This window comes from Mesitornis unicolor, unplaced genomic scaffold (genome assembly GCF_000695765.1).
Source record: "Mesitornis unicolor isolate BGI_N332 unplaced genomic scaffold, ASM69576v1 scaffold13526, whole genome shotgun sequence".
NCBI lineage: Eukaryota > Metazoa > Chordata > Aves > Mesitornithiformes > Mesitornithidae > Mesitornis > Mesitornis unicolor.
This window is the reverse complement of record NW_010190355.1, coordinates 1-21,454: the sequence shown is the minus strand read 5'-3', so window position 1 is coordinate 21,454 and position 21,454 is coordinate 1. Positions and strand designations below refer to the sequence as shown.

Below are 21,454 nucleotides of genomic sequence, written 5' to 3'. Positions count from 1 at the left end.
CAGCAGGAAAAAATGAGGAGCCAAATAATTAAACAGAGCACGATCACATGGGTGTAAGACAACAGCTTAGCCCTACTAGGCAAAGAGTAAAAACCAGTGAAACCTGAGACTACTGTGAAAATACAAAAAACACCCAAAAGCTTTCCAAAGTAGCAAGGTATCCAAGTCCTGCTGTGATCCATACATGGCAGACAGAGTCCACAGACATCTCCTGCTCTGGAGATTTATTCAGATTGACAACATGAAGAATGGCAATGGAGTGCTTGGTCTGCAATAAGAGTGGGTTACCCGATTAAGTATGCTGCAGATCCTACTTTTAAGTCATTTCCAAGCACATCAGGGCCTAAAGTTGATTAGCAGAAGGTGATTTCTCTATTAGCTGTGTTAATACAAATTCCATCTTGTAAAAGAAAATAAAGTAACAGCACTGAGATATGTTTTTGCATGGCAATATTCAGTATTGTTAAGATGTCTCTAAACACAGAGCCTTGCTTAAAATCTTTCTCAGCTTTCTCGGCTTCCTTCTTCTGAATCTATTTTTTTGATGCAAAGAGGAAAAGAGACAATTTTTGTGATGCTACAGTAACAAGATCCTAAAGTTTACACAACTTGCACATTTCTCTATTTCAGTAAACTGTAACTAGAGGGCACTGTGCTCTTTCTTGTGATGATACATCTGCAGACGTCTTTAGTAAAATCAAATGAAATAGTGCTTGGTTGCAAAGCACAATGAAAGCATTTGAACTATGGTATGCACAAGTTACATGAAATAAAGGCCAAATGCTCCTAGCTTGAAAACAATGGCAAAGAGCAGCGTAAAAATAAGGACCACTGTGCCAATAACTTGCTCGACTACTCTTCTTTAACAGCTTTTTCATATGCAGTAATCACTGTACCGTACACAACACTACGTTTATGGTAATGCTCCACTGTAACACATTTCAGTTTTTTAATTCAAAGGACTTTTTCTCTGTCATTAAATCTAGTGCTTACAAAAAGTACTGATCAGAGACTCACATCTCCTGTTTACGAGGGTACCGCACAGACAGCGGCCTTTGTTTTCACCAAAATGTACCATTGGAAGGTGAGAGGGTGGATCAGTCTTGATGCCCCTCTTATGAACAATAACGAAGGAGATGGCAGTCACAGCCAGCTGCTGGGTTTCACGATGTACCCCATTTTCCACTGGTTACTCAGCTGAGGACATTTGCTTTGCTCATTTGGATAACTAAGCAGTCATTATACAAAGCTTTGGTCACTTCAAATACAGACTGGATGCAAAGCGGGTATTTCAGCAGTAATATCCAAAGAGAAAAGCTGATAGATTCACTCTCCAACCAAAGAATGTTTCACAGTGTAGCAAACTGGAACAAACTTTTATAACCTCTTAAATGAAAATATGGTTTATTAAATAAATTAATTACAATTCAACATGTTCTGCTGTAATTCCTGCATCTTAGTGACCTGAAGTCTGATTTTTAGACCTCGTACTACCACAGCTGCTGGTGCCCTGGTATGCCCAGAGAGTCCCGGAGCAAAACCTGCCATTGCTGTGAGAAGCGATGCTGAGGGCTGCCTACGAGAAGGCAAAAACGAACTACAAACAAAACCCTACTGAACACCCTTCTCTGGCTTGACAGGGAACCACTCATTTCCCACACCCCATCACAAATCAGTCAATTCAACACAAAGATGCAAAGGCAAAAACGCTTCTGTATTACTGCACAACAAAGCTGAAAAAAAAGACATTACAAAAATCTCATCTGTCTCTTGGTTCTGCTTTCAAGAGATGCTTTGCAGTGTGATGAAAGGTGCCCAATTGTGTGTATCATCATAATACAGCACTTCCAGGGCTGCATAAATTCGTGAAATGCAAAATTTCACTCACATCAACACCAACTTTGTAGACTGTAGATCTGACTCCTTTTAAGAATCTGCTGACATAGATATGCCTAATTTGTCATTTCCATATACCCTGGAATATTGATTTTTAAGTTCTTCTCTTAACTGTTTTAAGCCAACATCCTTCTCATGAGAGGGCCTAACATCCAAAATGCTGTGACCTAAGTAAAATAAACTCAAGATCTGCAGACTCTTGCTCTCCTAGCACAAATCCAAACACAAAATTAATGTGTGTACTTCATTAGAGCTGCCAACTCTGATTCATTTTGTTCTTTGGACCCAGAAAGAGAACAAGACAGACATTGACATGTTTGTTCACATGAAAGAAAAGCAGAAGCCACGGTGCTGTCTGTCCTGGAGTTCTGTGATAAAAAAACCTAGGTTTTCCTCTCTGATGCAGGAAATCAGTGTATATGTGCACATGTATATGTGAAAGCAGAATTTAACCTAGGATTTTGCCCTAAGATTTATAAAATCCTTTTTTAAAAAATTATTTAATTTACATTAAGAGTGATGGGGACATTAATTGCAGGAGGGGCGGTGCTCTAGATTAGCTGAACATAATATACCCAGCATTGGAACTTGAAAATATGCTAAGTTAAAGCATGTCAGCAAAAGTAAAACCTAAAAAAACCCACTATTTTATATAGAGATCCTCAAATTCAAGCCATTAATCTAAATTAAAATTAGTGATGAAAATTAAATGCCCCCATGACAGAACTTGAATTCTAGCATGGAAACAATCAAGTTTCATAAAGGCAGCCCAAACTCATGCCAATATAAAAATATAAAGAATCATACAACACTTTTGCAGAAATCAGAACTCACGGGTCAAATGACTCTCCCTTAATAAAAGGTCCACGCCATTTTAGAAGTCTTTTGATGTAATAACTTTCTATCTACCAATGAGCTTGAATTATTTCTGAAAATCTAAGCAGGACGTTCCTTGGCATTACTGTTTGGAATGTTGCCTTAGCAAAATGTCCCTTTTCTTGGTCTTCCTTTTTCATTGTAAATCTGCTTAATTCTTCAATGGAAAGATTTATACTGAGTTAGTTTTCTAACAAGGCTATAAAGTGGCTTTTTCTTATATTAAGACTTTTTAGAAATGGAACAGTCTTTTACATAAGTTTACATATTTTCTTACATTTCTTCATTTATGCCTCAACATCATTCAGTGTTACAAAAGCCTGAATTTTCATTTTTGTCTCACCAAATTGTTTAGAAACACATGACAGCCAATCTGAATAGCACCTCAATCACCTTATTTCTGCTGTATCAAATCAAAGCCTACAGTGAGTTTCTTTTCTTCCCACGTTTTTTTTTTCCTTAAGGATCAGTGATATATAGATTTCCTTCTACATTAATCCAGAAGCTGATTTACTGCCTGTTGTCCGACCTTCGTATGACAGCTCTCACCTTTCAGCTCCTGAGGATCTGCAGGCAATCCCGTAGCCGTGCCAGTCAGTACAACCCCATCAGCCAGGAAGAGCTGGGCAGCTGAAGCAGTCTCGGCCACACTGACATCCGCCGTCAGAGCATGAGCACTGTAAACAGCAGGACCGTACCCTGGGGTTACTGTTGGCACACACATTTGTTATCCATCTTGTTGAATGTTTAGACTGCATTTCTTCATCTTCCCTGCTGTCAGAACAACCAAAGGCAGGCTTTGTGAGAGAGGGTAAGTGTCCTGTTTTAAAATGTGAAGTAAAATTGCAATACAAACAAGAGGAAAAAACCCAACCTTTTCCATCAGAGAACTATAATTGATCGTTCTATTGCTCTGGGTCTCCTGTCTCTAAAGAGTGATTGCTAAGTGTGAACTACCAAGTGTCAATTGAGACAGCTGCTTACATGTTGAGCACCTGTATTTCAGAAATGTTGAGCACACACAGCTCTCTGACTTCAAGTGGGACTTGTGGATGTGCAGTCATTCATAAATCAGATTCTGTTGCCTAGAACAGAATTAACACTCTCTACTTCATTTCACAAAGTCCAACTAACTGAAGATATAGTTACTACCTATGATATAATCACAGGAATCATCTTACACAGCAGTTACAAACATCAATTACCTGCAACCTAGCTTTTCAACAGCACTTTGCTATATGGATAATGCACTTTGTCTGAAACCTATAGCAATAGCAGCTTCTCATTTAAACAGTTTGAAAACTTTGAAAAAAATTCCAGCCCTTGTTGGTTCAACACCTGACTTTGTCGTTCCTGTATTTCCATTTAAGTAGGAAACAACGGCTATGGCCAAGACATTGCTCTGATGAGTGGTGATGGAACCAACCCCTTTCGTGGGTCAGCCTGGATGAACAGCACTCCTCAAGTGTCAGGGGGACATGCTCTGGACATGTGCAGAGGCAGCACTGTGCACGCAGTGCGTTCCCCTTATGGCAACGGATGCAAAAGGAAGTGCACTCCCTTTCTGCAGCTGGAGACAGGCAAGTACCTAATACATACAATGAGGTTGAAATGCAGCTTAAGAGTAGTAGACACCCTAGAACTAGCACATGGAGGGTAGCCATAATACAGCAAGTAGGCTACAAAAATAGTGCCTCCTCATTTCATGAACAGGAGGCTCGCAGCTCTCAGTGGCAGGCACGTTTTTCTATGTTAAAAAACTCATCCAACAAGTCCTTAAACATTTCCTTGTCAGCTTATCAATCTGTCTGAAACAAAAACCTCTTTTCCTTTCTTAAAAAGCAAATCCTTTGAACAACAGGAAGTATAATCCAAGTATCAATTCAACAATTGTCAAGACAAAGAAAAAATCAAATTATGCATTTTTTTACAAAAAAAGCCTAATGCAATGCAATTTTGTTTATATATATAGACACACACACACACACATATACACATATATAAAAAATCATTAGTAAGAAACAACACTGAAAGGACCTTAAAAGCTTAATTTGACCACACTGCACTGTTTCCTTTCTATTTTGAAATTTATTACCTGTTATTAGGTATTTAAGATCTTCCACACTTGGTTATTCTCATGATCACCCACATACTACACACAAATATTTTAATTAGGTTATTTAGCATGTATAATACATAACACTGGAGCAGTTCTTCTGGGGAAAAAAAGAAACAAAGAGTGACATCTAAATAGCTGAAAGTACCATGTGACAGTTATGATAAAGTATCAGTAGAAAAGAAGCTGGATTCATCTGTCATAAGTTCCTTCTGTCTGATAATCAGAGAACATAATCCATACATAGACAGCACTGATTTAAGTAGAAGAAACCACTATTATTGGCAGGAAGGAGAAAAAAGAGAATAGCTTTTTAAAATGCCAAAATATTATGATTTGGATGCTTTCATATGGCAACTGCTTGCCTAACTAATAACAACCTTGGATGCCTCACCTCCAGAAACAAAATTTCTTTAAACTTAATAGGCGCATACACAAGTATGCAAAATCTCACCTAATGCAAAACTTTTACAGTCTGCATTTATAAATCCTGAAGGTTAAACAACTGCAAACATCACAGATGCAGCAACCTGCAGCTTACAGGTGCAAATTTATTTTTGAACATACCCACTAATAGCACGGCAAGACCTTGCTTGGAAAATAAAGTTCTCCCAATGTTATTAACATCCCTGACACTAAATAGGCATTAAAAAAAAAATCAGAAAATGGAGAAAAAATAAGATCATTATTACATTCATATTTACATAAAATATTGCTTGTATTTACCTATGTTTCTTTTTAATATCAGCAAAAATCTGAATGTTCTCTGCTCCAACTTGTTTTCTATATCGTAGCAGGTTACCTGCACAGGCATTTATAATCCCTTCATCAGCAACATGGGAAAACACAAATCCCTCAGCCCGGATAAAATCAAGACCTGAAAAAAAATAGAACAGCAAGATCTTAGCTAAAATTGAATACTGAAAACCAGAAATACTAAAATCAAACAAAACCCCATCTTACTGCCCCTCTGATTTGATTCCAACACAAGTTGCTCCACGTGCTCTAGGACTGACCAACCTTGCTTTCCCACATATTCAAGTTTTATATCCTTTATTTTCACCCATATTCTCTCCAACTTCTTCTTTCCATCTTACTACCTTCAACTCCCATCTGTCCCATAGAGCCCTCCAATATTCTCCCTATCCCCATGGTTCCCTTCTTCTTCTCAGTCCCTATCAGTTTGTTCCTGTGTGGCTCTGAACAGACAGCTGCACACCCCGCACTGCCTCTCACCATGATGTACCAGTAGGCACATGCCAAAGGAGGTGCAGATAGGTCAGAACACAGCATCTTTGCCTTCACAATGTGTCTTCTCTCTGAAAAGGGTCATTAACTTGGGGCTTTTCCCTCTTTCCAGATACTCTCACTGTATTACTTCCTTCCCAACATATTTCCTTGTTAAATATGCCTGAAGTTGGCCATCAGGTCAAAAAGCATCAAGGACATGGACACAGACAGAGGAATAGCTTAAAGTTTTCATTCCTTAGGAAACTAAGCAAGAAAACACAGCCTGTGACGCATTATAGACAACCTATTTGATTCTCCATCTGAATGTTGCTTGTGTTTTCTACAGAGCACCACATCTATAAATGACTTCTAGAGCTGCCTCAAAGGCACAAACCCATAAGGTTTAGGAAGTGTGAAGCATTTTCCACTCTACTCCAAACTTACTCCAACCATCAACTCTACCATGTCTTGCAACATGGTTTCCACCATATTCACTCATTTTTTGCACTAGGAAGGTTTTGTGGGATGGATATTTAAGAGAAAGATTACGAATAGCAACGGCTTCACACAGGCCATTCATCTACTCTCAGGGACCCGCTACACAGCCTTGAAATATCTGTGTTGAAATACTGAAGCCTTGGGCCATGGTGTAATAAGCCCACAGCTGTGAGGCACAAGATTGAATTCTGAGTCCCTTATTCTCTCCAGTCTTTCATAGCCTTGAAGTTTATTTCACCTGTCACTTGAGAGCTCTGCACTCACTTTACGCAACTTTTCCTGTTCCAGTTTGCTTTAGAGGACTCTTCCAAGCCCTTCTGAAGCTCTGCTGCTACTCCAGCTTTGGAGTCAGCTGCACATTTAATTGGAGCCGACATCACACCAAGGAAACCAACACATGTGAAAGCAGTCATCAAGGATACAACCCCAACCACAACAGAACTGTTTAGGCAACATAGGCCTCACCTTTGCACATTTCAAATATAAACATAAACGATGTTTAAAATGTATTTACCAAGTGACAAGATGTCTGTTTATTTTAAAATTTCACTGTCATTCAAAAAGCCCTTAAGTTGCAGAAACAGAAGCTTATATCTGGTAGAGAAGAGCCTGCATTGCTTAGCAACACAGGCTCCAGCTACAAGAACCATCAGAGATGGATGCCAAATCAAATGCGAGCTGGCCTGTGCCTTGAGATTAGTGGGTGAAAAGGATGGAGTATTCTCGGGATCCAAAACCAAGCATGTGCCACAAGTACAGTTACAGGTACAGACACTGGGTCATAAACACAGTGCAAATAGCTAGATTGAGATTTCTGCATCTAGGAACAGAAGCTATAGGTTCTATTTAAATTACCCAAGTTCACAGTGCAATTCAGAGTTAAATGAGAAAAATGACTTCTGCTCTAATCATAAGACTATTGATAAGTCTAGAGATCTGCTACATTTTCACAGCATTTATAATGTCTGACTCAGGACAAGGGCTATTCATTGAGTAATTTCATTTATTGAAGTCACTGCTTACATGTCATTTGTTAATGCTTTGTTTGTGTTTCCTTAACTTAGGAATTTAAGACTTTCTCCTAAACATTAGGATTGTACTTAGTTTAACAAGGCTGCACTCTCTATCTGTGTTTTTAGGGGCTATGAAAATACAAATTTAACCAACTGTAATAGGTGCAGGCACCAAATCATTACCCTTATGTTTTATGAAGCCATACTCAGATTCTGCTAATGAATCCATTTTTACGGTCATAAAATTGTGAGAATGATACTATTGCTTACTTTCACATTTGGCTAGTTGAAAAGTAATAGCTGTTGAATAGTTAACAGCCAGTCCGATTTCTGACTTATATGGGAACAAAAAAATAATAAATTTGTAATCTCACTGGAAAATAAGAACAGGACATGTCCAATGAAACTTAATAACAGAACTTCAAGACTATATTAAGAACATGGAATCAAGTAACCAGCCACTGCAGGGCCTGCTCAAGGAACTAGAACTTGCCTTTTTTTCAAAAGTTAGTGTTACTCCACTTATTTTAATCCTATTTAAACAGACTTACCTAAACAGCTGTGGAGGTCCATCAGCTGTAGAGAAAAACTTTTTTTATTTTCTTCCCATGATAACTTATGATTAAAAGGAAAAAATTACAAACTGAAATACTTTTGCTGGATGAGAAAATATTGCAAGACTGGGTAGATGGAGGAAATAGTACATTTACTTTATCCATCTTAAATGCTGCAAACGTGTGTATCACTGCATTTTAACACCACAAAACACTGAATTGGATGCAACACTGAGAAGCCCTTTCTCAGGTATGTTCCTTCCTTGAGCTATAAAGTCAAAAAGAGGTGGGAGACAGGATTTACTGCCTTCACAGAAATGGGATCTGGCCTCTGCAAGGCAGCAGCTCCTGGTTGCTGCTGAATTTTGGACTTTACACAAAGGCAAGATGCTGCAGGCAACTTTACTGGTGATATTTTGTTTTATACGCACAGTAAATCCTTGCTCCCAGCTCTTCTTTCCTTCCCGATTCAAAAAGAATCTGAAAGACTGATTTTGCACTGAAAATGAAAGCTCAGAGGGGTATTGACTTTGCCTGCTATTGCTGCTAGAGGCGTACAGTCCCTGTGCTGCAAAGACCCTTTATTACTAAGGACATCTTGCAGCTGCTCCTTCCATGCTCAGCAGAAATCACAGGCCTGGGAGAAGCTTCTCCAGCAGAGCTCATAGCAGAGTCTGCAGTGCTCACCACCTCATTCCACAGCACCTGTGGGTCCTCCCAAAGCACACACCCTCCCCACCACAGCATTAATATGGTGGAGTTAAAAAGAAAACCAAAACACAGTATACAAATCTGCCTAATTCTATCCCACCTTAAACAGTATCATGGGCAAGTGAATTCCTGTGGAGGGTATCTCTGCTGGTGAGCGAGGGAAAGGAACAGTCACAGACAACAAAGCTGTAGTTATAGAAGACATGGAGACACCTGGGTACCTGGGATATCTACTGAGATGAAGCCTCACTTAATCAGCTACCAACTGTGTCATTATCATTGATGAAGACTAATTCAGAAATGGGATTTCAGTAACATGATCCTTAAAGGAAAAAAGAGCAGTTTCACAGTCAGGTGGAAATGCAGTTGAACTAGATGGTTATTTTAAGTCCCTTCCAACTGAACTATTCTATTCTAAATTTATGAGATGAGAGAAGATAAGCTCAAAAACTGAGCCCTGATTCATGATGAGTGTAACAGAGGCTCATCTAGGTGCAGTGAAGCTGCACTCCACAGTAGACCCTACAGTCCTTGCTTCCAGGCACCTGGACTGAAGCTCTGGCCAGAACACAAGAGTATAACTTGCCTCTGGCCCACATGCTCAGGTTTTCCATTCCATGGAGTCAGGGGTACCTGGAATATCAGAAGTGTTCCTGTGCATCACTACAGAGATACACCCATGGGGACTGTTTTATGCCTCGAAGATCAGCAGGTGGCCAATAAATATTCCAAATGGCAATATTCCTTGAAAGCCTTCTTCTCACCATTAACTTTGTCTCTGTTAGGTTAATGATGTTATTGTTATTGTTGTTGTTGTTGTTATTATTATTATTATTAAGAATTAACTGTTAGTTATTTCTTAATCATTGCTACATGTTGGTAATGGAGAGCACACAGAATGTGCAAAATAACAAAGGGAGCATCGCCAGCACATACAGGGAGTATTACAAAGGCTCTGCATCTCCTCTGCGAAGAGCTATACTGATAGATTAGAGCAAAGCAGAACATCTCACTAATACAAAGGAAAACACAAATAGCAGCTGAGGGCTTTTGGGCAATTCCTTTAGACACAACAGTCCCTTCTAATATAAACAGTGCCTCATAATGAGCAAACTTTCACTAAAAGAAGCGCCATGTAATTTGGAAGTAGATCAGCAACAAACAACTTGAGTACATGAAATGAACACAATGTTTAACTTCAGGAAACAAGACACACTGATAAATAAGGAAAACCAAACACTATGCTTAAATCTGACCCAGACTTAGTGAACATATTGTAGACATCTCTGAGCACTGAGAAGCGATAATCAGTAATATTTGCTAAACAGAAATAAATAAGGGAGCATTGGTACTTTTATCTGCTCTACAAAAGCTCACAGAACCTGCTTATATGCATCATTCTGTTTTGACCTCAAACAGATGTAGCTAATTAAATCAGAAACTACAAACAGGAAATTATGCACCTCTAAAAAACACACTTGTTAATAATGAACCAACTGAAAAGTAATCCTAGCAAACAAATTCTGACTTGCTTCTCCACAGAAAGCATTTTCAGAAAGAAGGAGAATGTCATTAAAATGAAGTATTAAGAAGGGGTGTTTTTCTGATAAGTTTGTGAGCTTAAGATGGCTTCCAGACAAAAATATAAACACAAAACTGTACTATTCTGTATTATCTCTAAGTTTTGCAATCTATGGTTCCTTAGGGACATTACTGTATTTTAAATTAAAATACCTACATTAGAAGAGTACAAAAATCAAACAGCAAAGGACTTCAATGTTAAGAGAGGTGTGACATGAATCTCCTCCACTATTTGTGCATATGATGACACTCATTTTTGAGTGGGCTAACATTGCCATAACTGCTCTTAGAAACAGAGGGAAATCTAGCAGCTCTCAACAGAACCTCTTGAAATCAAAAGTGAATAAAAAAAAATCAGATGCAGTGACACTGCTCACATGGCCTGGTGGATGAATGTCCTTGGGCAACCATCTCCTTCAGCTCCCTGTGGTAGACCTCTCAGTGTGGAGTTGGGAGGATGTGGCAGCAACTGTTTTGTCTCAGCAGCTGTTTCTTGATAACATGAGGAACTGCTTGTTTGCCAGAAGAGTGGAGACAACGGCTCCCTTTTTTCTCAAGATCTCCCACGATTTTCCTATCACTGCCCCATTCCTTTGCTGAAGCACCCAGCATGAACATGTTTTTGCTGGCATTCCTTCCTTTAGGTGCCTAACTGAACAAATACATGTTTCCTAAAGAATCAAAATAAATTTAAAAGAATTCTCAAACCTCTCAGATGCCTCATCCCATTTTATTACTGTTATTTTCAGATTTATCATTTCCTAGTCAATATACTAGGAAAATTTGGTAGCTTCATCTGTTACTATTTGGCTACTCATGCTTATTAGCATAACCACGTGTTGCTGATATTGAGCTCCCTCTAGTCACACTACAAATCTGCTGACTAAAAAGTCAAGGGGGAAAACCCCTTTACAAAATAAAATCATTATCTTCACCTAGAGACCATTTACAAATTCCCAGTACAGTTCTCTTTAGAACAGTTATTTCTGCAAAAGATGGAGTTTCCACAGGGAAAATGAAATGACTGCATAGTAGCAGGAGATGCTACATATGCTTTTTAGCTAAAGCACCTCCAGCAAGTATTTTCTGTAGTGAAAGCATACAGGATTTGCTTTATTAATAGACACCTATTAAAACTGTATTGACTTTTAAGTCACTACTAAGTTGCTACTGAAAACTGAAACTTCTGAAAACTGAAACTGAAAAATCTCAAAGATTTGCTAACTACAAAGTAGCACTCACTTTACTATGGCTTTGCTTAAAGTTATTTTCTTTTATTTTTGCTTTCCTGTTCAGTGAACTTGAGACAATCATTTTTAGAGAAGTGCAGTGAAATGCATTCAACACAGGCCTTTCCTAGCTGGTGTTCTCTAGTTACAGAGCAAATAGTGCAGAACAGTAGTAGAGCCGAGCATAATCCAAACCCTCCAGGAATTCTCTCCCTCATTAATAATTGCTGAGAAGTAAGAGAAATACATTGTTCCCACACTATATCCCTTATTTAGTGATCAATTTTGCTCCTAAAAGGATGCATAGCTCACTCACAGTTTGAATACTGCTTTTAAAAATAAGACGGGTGACTATTTGTGCAAATACCTATGTACCTCAAAAGTATGCTACATCTATACAATCCCTAAAAACTGGATTCTGTTAGCATATTTTATTTTAGGTTTTCATATAGGTTCTACTGCAGCAACAAAAATTATGGTTTGTCAGTTTGTCAAGTAGCTAGATACCTCAAAAGTGTCAACTTCTGATTTTCACAGAACAGTTTGGGTTGGAAGGGACCTTAAAGCTCATCCAGTCCAACCCCCTGCCATGGGCAGGGACACCTCCCACCAGGCCAGGTTGCTCAAAACCCTGTCCAACCTGGCCTTGAACACTGCCAGGGAGGGGGCATCCACAACGTCCCTTGCCCTTACAAAAAGTCCCTTTCCAGCTTTCTCATAGGCCCCCTTCAGGAACTGGAAGGCTGCTCTAAGGTATCACCAAGCCTTCTCTTCTCCAGGCTGAACAACCCCAACTCTGTCAGCCTGGCCTCATAGGAGAGGTCTTCCAGCCCCTGATCATCTTCGTGCCCTCCTCTGAACTCGTTCCAACAGCTCCACATCCTTCTTATATTAGGGGCCCCAGAACTGGATGCAGTGCTCTGGGTAGGGTCTCATGAGACCAAATTAGAGGGGCAGAATCCTCTCCCTCACCCTGCTGGCCACACTTCTTTGGATGCAGCCCAGGATGCAGTTGTCCTTCTGGACTGCAAGTGTACATTGCCAGTTCACATCGGGCTTCTCAAAGCTTAACATTTTAAAGCACTCAAAACAAATATGAGTTCAAAACATATCTACTAACAAGTATTCCCCCTCAAGAAAAAAAGGAATTTAAGACCTTTAGAACATACTCAACATAATTAAAACTGCCACTGCAGATAAGTTAGCCTACTTTACTTTACCTGAAGTATGGTTTTCAATTTACACCAGCATCTTTTAGTTTTGCATTCTTACAAAATCCTGCCTGTTTATAAAATTTGTACATTCAAAAGTGTGCAACCTTACTGTAATCAATATGCAATTTGGGCAAAAACAGGCATTAACCCTGAATTTATGAAGTATTTAGGAAATACAAGCCTTCCATGTTAAACCACGCTGCATCTTTAAATCACTGAATGTTACATATGAAAAACTAAAAATGCTTCAGCAAGCAGTAGGAGCAAAAAGGTTAGCAAGTCTAGGATTCATGCAATAAAGATAGATTAATTTATATTTAATTTCCCCAAATGCGATTTAATTTTAAGTAGTTTGGCTACATGTACACTCAATTTTTTGTTATTATATAAAAAGCTTCATTCTATCCATTCATTAAAAAAGGCAATGAAAACTTAGTTTTAATGGATAACAGTAGTAGCAACAACATATAATTAGATGCTGAAACAGGATGCTTAACCACAGTGGGTTAAATTGATCCTCAAATATAATTTAACTCAAGTAAATAGAGTTACACCAAAGGTGGCTTTTAGACATGAGTAGGTTTAAACTAATCATTATATTTAGACAGGTTTCACCTAGAAAGCTGCGGCAGCGGCCTTGGGATTTTTAGCTGCCTCCTACTGAAGCAGTGCACAAGTATCATCTATTATAATCAAGCAGGCATCTTTCTCAAAATCTAATTTCTGCTTTTTCAGGGTACAGTGAGCTTTTCATGTCTCATTTTTCATGGTATCTATGTTAGTACAATGCATAATTTGCGGAGAGTAAATGCCATAGCAAACAACAGCAATAACTGATGAGTCATTTCTATTACCTGCAGCAAGAGCTACTGCTATCGCTTGTTGATTTGCAGCACACAGGACCTGGACACCCAGCGGGAGGTGGGGGCAGGTTTGTCTTACCGCAGCACTGATGATCGTCATCGCTGCCGTTACTTCAGGCCCAGGACACACAGTGTAAGGAAGATCATGCATGTTTTCTACTATCAAGCCATCCTGTGGGGATTATTATAAAGAAATATGATTAAACTGGAAAAAATGAACTTAAAAAACATAGCTAGTTTACCATTATGATGGTTTATATTAAAAGAGACAGGAGTTTAAAGGTTTACCTTCAAAGGAAGGATTATCTACAGTAAATTCTGTTGATGCACACAACCACTTATAAAAGTGCTTTCATCAACAGCATGGTATTTTGCAGGGAATCCATGAAGACAAATAAATGTGATTTTAATTATACATTCATCAATTAGGTTTCCTTTGATCCATCCTAAAATGTGAACTATAGGTGAATGAGTTAAATCTTATACCTCATTAAAAATAGCGTAGAATCAAACTTCAATTATCCAAGTGGAATATAGGATATCGAGTGTATTTGGGTAACAGAGGATTTAGAGATAATCAAGGCCATTTTCAATTCAATTAATGTCAGAAAATAACTGTTATTTTGGATAAGTAAAGGAATTTTTTGTTTGACTATTATTGTGCCTATTTGCAGTCTGCTTAATACCATAGTATTAACTATTGATATTTCTCCCATTCTGGATTCAGGATTACTTGAAGGAAGATACTGCTATTTATTATCTCCTATACCTCTCACTCCACATAGATATACTCTTCGCAAACCATGAAGTAATGGTAAGATACTCTGCTGATACAGTATATGCAATTTATTGAAAATCTTTGTGCATTATCTGGTACTTTGTACTTTTCTCATTTTTGTATAGTATATACCAGAAAGTTTCCAACAAGGAATCATACACAATTTTTTCAAGGACTAATAATAAGAACTAAAGTATAGCCTTGAAACACATTTCAAGCCTGATGTTTTGAATTTGCAGTGAGAATATTAAAAGCAGCTAGAAATTTCTCACTTGCTTCAATCTGAAAATACAAAACGTTTAATATACAAATTAACTGTATATATTGAAAATAAATTCAGCACATTCTGAAGTTTTGCCACACATCTTAATCCTTTAAAATGAGAAATTTACCTTTCAAAGATTTCTAACTGAACCAGAATAGAAAGAAGAGCATCTGGGGGAAAAAGTACAACTAGAGATTAAACAAAGAAGTTTGGTTAATAACAACAGAGAATCAGGAAGGAGAAAAAATGCTTTTAAAAAAATTTTCATATGTAACACTTCTTTAATCTTTGTTGAAGTGTAGAAGCCCTTTTGGCAGTAAAAGATAAGACAGTATATAAAACGCAGTCAGCATTTAATGGCTGAATTACAGACTAAGCCACAGACATCATAAATGAACACCTAACGTGTAGGATGAGGAAAATCAAGACTGGAAATAATCTGGTGGAACAGTATGGCCAGTCCAAACACTCAACCCATATATGCTCAGTGCACCAGGGTACAGCTGCCTTTACCAAATGACTTACAGCTGAGCACCTAAATACACAAAATACATGCTACCTTAAAAACTAAAGGACAAAACTACTAATGGAAAAAAGTGATCTAATATTATGAGCATCCAACATTAGACCTACACACTATTTGGCACTACACATCAGCATATTTCACTGCAGAATACCAGTCCAAGAAAACCTCAGCTAGGTGAAGGAAGACCAGATACAACAGCTAACCATAACTCCTGTCCTTGATTTTGTTTCGACATTCAATTCAATGTATGATTTAACACCCACACTTCTCTACCTGTGATGGAAGGTCGCCATATGACAAAGATGACAATCAGTCCTCAGAAAAATGATAGCATTTTCAGAAATGAAAAAAATGACAAACTTTTAGTTGGTTTTGCTGGAATGAGGTCAGGACTGTTCCAACAGCCCTGAACTCACCCAAATATCTTGTACCTCAGGCACAACCACTGAATCCCTTTGTGGTACCAACAGAGAAATCATAGCCTTTTGCCCTCTATGCATATAAATACATTAGGTCAGTCTATGCAAGAACGCAAAGTTGTTCAGTAGCAGTGTGTAGCCAAAGGATTTATGTAGGATTGTAATATTTTAACAAAACAAACTAAACTCAAAAAGAAACCCTCAAAACCAGGAAACCCTTGGTCTTTGGCTCCAGCATATTCTACTTGGCAGACACCACCAAAACCTGGATATCTGGGAACCTTCAAGTTTATCATACGGGCAAGGAGCTGGGATCTGCAAACCAGAAGCCCCAGGCTTTCAGGCAGCCAAGAATCAACCTCAATCAGGCGCGCAGGCAACTGGGAATGGGGCTTCAGATTCTCAGCTCCTGAAGAGCCATGCTAGCCAAAAAAGCAGAACCGCCTGGCAGCACCCCCCAGGCACACCACAGTGAAACTGAGCTTTTCATGAGTTGCTACTACCTTGACAGCTCAGGATTTGCGTAAAGCAAATTATTCCATTAGACACATTAATTAATTCATTTAAAAATCAATTAGAAACCCTAGCAATACTACTGCGCATAAAAAGTATCTGATTGAATTCTAGTTCAAAATGCAGGCATATGGGAGAATTCCAGCATTTCTCTCTTCTGCCTTAAACTTAGTATATTTACTTCTTAGCAGTTGTCTCTTCTTATGGCCTCAAGGTCTGCAGTTACAGTGAATATTTTTGGTATTCAATAATGTGTTATTCTTTTAGTACCAACCGATAGACTACATTCTTTTGTATATTATGTTTCGTTTAATTAAAAAAGAACAACATATGTTCTACAATACAGAAAGCTGAACTACAGATGCATTAACTCAAAGCTCTCTTTCATATTTTTATCTAAAAATATAACACCACAGATTTCTGTGTTTACTGAATTGATATGTATATAAAACAGACTTCAGTACTATCAGACAGCTAATTAAAATGGTGGAAAGAAAACAGTTATGCTGAATTAAAATTCTTGGAACTTGAACTTATAGTTTAGAAGTCTATGGGAACAACTACTGTATTACGCCCTCCAAAGCAGAATTTATTTGGATAGTACAAGGTAAAACTCCAGCAAATACCTTTTGTGTTCCTTTTCCATTGACTATTAAGATGATTTAAGGTTGCCTATATGTAACAGCCTTACTTTTAGTAATTCTCAAACAATATATTTCCTTTTTATTTTGAATGACTTCTGAAGTGCTACATATGTGCAAAGTGCCTCTTGTATCACAGTTAGCTATAAGAAAATAGATCATTTAAGTAGCTCTCTAATTATACAGAAAAAATAATTTCCTTAGTTTTATTCCACTCATAGAAATGACCTCTCAAAACACTTCAGCTGCATGCACACATATTACCACAGAAAAGCCTCAAAAACCAGTCACAACACTATAAACCACCACAAGTATAACAATAATTCAGGCTTTAACTCAGCATCTATCTAATGTAGCTTTTACCTAGGGCAACTTTAACCCTACCACAACAGTGTTTCCCCTAACTTATAAAAACACACATATTCATACAAACCTTAGCAAGCTTAAAACAACTGCTCCTTCTTATAGGAAGGGGTAGGGGTTTACACTAACATCCATTATTATATAGGCTCAGGTGTGCACTAAGATGATAACAACCCTTCCCTCTACCACAGTCATGTGCCCCTTATAAAGGAAATTGGATGTCTTCGTAGAGCATTTATTTGCTGTGTCTAGGCACAGCCTCCTAACAATTCCTTTAAAACCTCTCTCTCTACAGCAAGAAATTGCTACCTTACACAGGTATGTAAATATCTTATATCCTCCTGCACATGCCATAGGAGGTAGTTGTGAGGAGGTTTGTCTGCTATTTTATTCTCCTGTAATATAGCTAAGATTTGAAATGTTAATCTCTGTAAACCAAGTGATAACTACCTATGTGTTTTTAGACAGAAACACTAGTTTATTCTGTTTCAACTGTTATTAAACTCTAAGTAATTTGAATTCTATCATTGTAGTAATAAGAGTAATAGACTTGAAACTTTAAAAAATAAATGAAGTAAATCATGTACTATCAACTACCCTTCCAGGTACAGAGAAAAAGGAAAGGCAGGAGGATCAGATTATAGCAATGAGTGTCATTTCCAGAGACAGCACTGGTAAAAGAAACAAACCCAAATTTATTTGTGGTAAGAAGCACCATAACTTTTGCAACTCAATATAGCTTTATACTTTCAGATATCTTTTTAAAGGAATATTTTTGATTATGTATTTCTAACTGTCTTTAATGTCAGCTACTCGAGTAGCTACAGGTAGATAATAACAGCAACTAGTGCTAAAGGGATTTATATAAATGACATCAGAGGCAACTTGGGCTCTATTTTCTGGTTACAAAGCAAGCTTCACCTGGGCTGAACTGAATGAATAAAAGTTAACTTAAATATATATTTTGTATCTGCTTTTGTTTAAGAAAAAAGCAAATTGGAAGGATCATAATGCCTCATAGCTTGCTGCTTATAAAATCTTGTCTGGGGAGTTTAATTGTTTAGCAACACACAAGTACAAAGCATATACATTTTGAGCACAGATGGCTTCCTAACTGAGCACTCACTTGTTTTCATTACTGGACTCTAATATCACAAATCTTTCATATTTATTATGTTAAGCTGCTAATTTGCCAGACAAGTCACCTTTTTCTGAATATACTAAGATTTATTCTAAGTGCAATACATATTGAGTGAGCAAGACCATATACTTTATTTGTAAATGTTAACACCAATTCAAGCAACTTGAGACAATATGTAAACATCTATAAGCAGTGAGATGGTTACATATCATCTTAAAGGCTGCTGTAGCAGTATTTGGAAATACTGTCAGCAGAAACATCTGAGGAAAAAACCCTTTACGTTTATAGTTCTTCTTCCACAAGAAAAACAGACAGGTCAACAGTTCACTCAGCAGTGAGGGAGAAACCCAAGTACATTCCCATTACAGAAGCAGGATAGTTAGCATGGAAGTGGTGATCTCTCTTCTAGCTTTGTGCATGTCAGCAGTGGAAGTAACTGCTCCCTCACCTTTAGGTATACTTGTTATTTTCTCCCTGCTGCTAAAAGTTTCAATGTGTAATTAGTAGGTAAGCGAAAGGGGTAAACAAGCACTGGAATATGGGGCAATGGTTTTCAGAGTTACAGATCACTTGTGTAACCACTTCCTCTAACACAGGAAAACAAGAGACTAGTACTTGCCACTGATGTAGATCAAATCACATACCTCGTGTTGATACTGTAACTAAAGACAAAACACAAAGTCACAGTGCAGAATACAGAGCTATTGCACACCTGTTTTTCAGCAGCCCTGAAAAGGAAAAAAACTTACTAATTCGGTGCAACTTGTAGTTAGAGATAATTTTAACTGGGTGGACATCTTGCACATGCCCATCTGATTCATAGGCACTGAAGCCTGCCTATGTAAATTTCATTCTTCTGCACTGCTGTTGATCTCTTTAACAATTCTGTTTGCAGGACTCTTTCCTAATTTAGCCTTACTAGTGCTCTGCTGATAACCTACTTCATGTGACTTGCCTTGTATTTTGACCTTGGTCTTCTATAATTTAGACTGAGCTCCTAGATTCAACTTTGTTCTGCCTGTAAAAGTATTCTAATTTATGCCATTAAAAACATTTCAACTGGCTTGTTATTAAAGCTTTGGAGAAAACAGCAGCTCAGAGCAGCAATTACTTGTTCAAGATATTTTCAAGCCTTGGACACTAGGACATCACCTAACCATGCCAGAAAATGTACATAATGCTGTAGGCTGGTCAAAGAAAAAGCACATCAACACCACAAGACAAGGTGCAATGAAATGTTTAAAACATATCTGACCTTTGAAAAGGACATACACCCTGTTAAAATCTACTGACCTATGAAGATTACTACACCGCTTTAGGTCCAACAGAAATTCAGTCAGTAGTACCTGCCTCTTCTTGCCTCAGGCTGAGACTGGCCTTTTGGGCCTTCTCTTCTAGATGTGCAAAGCAGGCACGTTTGTTGCCAGGGGGCTAGGATAGAAGGGCTAAAGAGGGCAGAAAAGGACCTAAGCTTTTTTTAGTCCCTGAATAATCTGTGCTGTTTTGTTACAAACAGAATGTAGCGTGACCCTGGAGCCTACAAGTGACTGAGGTATGCAGTGCCTTGGCTGTGCACATGGCATTTCTCCATGACTTCATGAAACCAGTGCTGCACAGTGCTAAAAATACAGTGGCTTGTCAGACTGGATGATGAAGCATCCTACAGCCAGATACCTAGAATGCCAGCAACCATCCATGCTGCAGTCAACTTCGCATTGTGTGTTTTTCCCTTGGATTACTATCAATTTCTAAGAAACAAGTTAATTAAACTTAAGGAACGTGAATTGCACAGTTTGAATCCAAGCTTTTTTAATTGTTTTGTGTGCATGCGATCCTTATTTTTAATTTTGTGTAGGAGATCTACTTTCTATGACGAAATAAAAGTTGTAGATTTAAATGTGTTCCTAAACTGTGTGGTTTAAGATGCTTTTGATGAATTACAGATACACTCAGACTCATTTGAAAATATCTGCTTGCAGAAGAAGCTTTGTGTAAAATCTGCCAAAGGAAGAAGGAACCCCAAACTTACAACTCCAGCAACCTTGTAAGCTGCTGCCTCTTGACAAGCTTGATCAATAATTTGGGTCAACGGAAGAGAACTTCTTGGCGTCCCTGCAAGAATAATGCTGATTACCACAGGGCACACACAAACCAAAACCATACAGTAACAGCTTTCAGACAGGATAACTGTAGGGACTAGCATATGGAGAAATAGGGCAAGGTCGATGTATCTCCTTGTGACATGCCTTAGTGGCATCTCTTTCCTTAGCTGAACTTGACAGATCCGCTGTAACCATTCAGCTAAATTTAAATCACAAATTTGAGGAATATCTGCTATGATCTCTTATTGCAGCAGATCTGGTCTTAGCTTGTTATTCCTGTACATAGTACAGCTTATCCTGCATTAGTGATGCTCCACACAATATAACCTATGGCAAGACTGACCTCTAGGTCTGCAGACTACCTATGCTAAACACCAGTCAATTTAAAACTAGTTAAAGCTATCTTAAACTCTAATCTCCAAAGCTGATTGTATCTGATTTTCAGTTTAAGTGCTTCATGGTAGAAATGAACACGCATGGATTTTGCTAGAGTTCAATGAATTTCCCTTTAGATCAACTCCAAAGTTTTTTCTGATACTTGGGCTCTTAAAGCCAGGCACCGAGAGTCTCAAATGGGGAAGCCTGCTGCCACCTTTACTGCTAGAGAAGGGAGATGCCCAAACCTATGGCACTTCGAGAGGTGCCCGCAGCAGCAGCTGACGGAACAGGCCTCCAGGGGAGCGGCCTGCGTTCCGGGGGGGCCGCAGCCAGGCTAGCGGATGAGTGGGCGGCAGGGCCCGGTTCCGCCGGCGGGCCGTGCTTGGCGGGCACAGGACCAGCGGGCTGCCCAGCCGCCGCTTACCTGGCAGCGCTCCCACGTGCACCACCCCGATGACCGCCGCCTTCAGCCGCCCGAAGAGCCTCAGCAGCTGCATGCTCTGCGGGAGAGAGGAGGGGAGGGCGGGGATCGGCGCAGGTCAGCAGG

The 21,454-nt window shown here is 38.7% G+C and overlaps 1 protein-coding gene across 1 annotated transcript in view; it reads right to left on the bottom strand.

The window, feature by feature from the left end:
* The window catches only part of LOC104542165 (uncharacterized protein F13E9.13, mitochondrial-like), a 24,629-nt gene extending 3,225 nt beyond the window's left edge, over positions 1-21,404 (bottom strand). Inside the window, exons 1-5 of the mRNA XM_010186384.1 lie at positions 21,332-21,404; positions 20,457-20,539; positions 13,773-13,953; positions 5,615-5,765; positions 3,322-3,449 (exon numbers count right to left, since the gene is read on the bottom strand). Coding sequence (XP_010184686.1) covers positions 3,322-3,449; positions 5,615-5,765; positions 13,773-13,953; positions 20,457-20,539; positions 21,332-21,404 — 616 coding nt within the window. The remainder of the gene's footprint in view (positions 1-3,321; positions 3,450-5,614; positions 5,766-13,772; positions 13,954-20,456; positions 20,540-21,331) is intronic.
* Between the last annotated feature and the right edge of the window lie 50 nt (positions 21,405-21,454).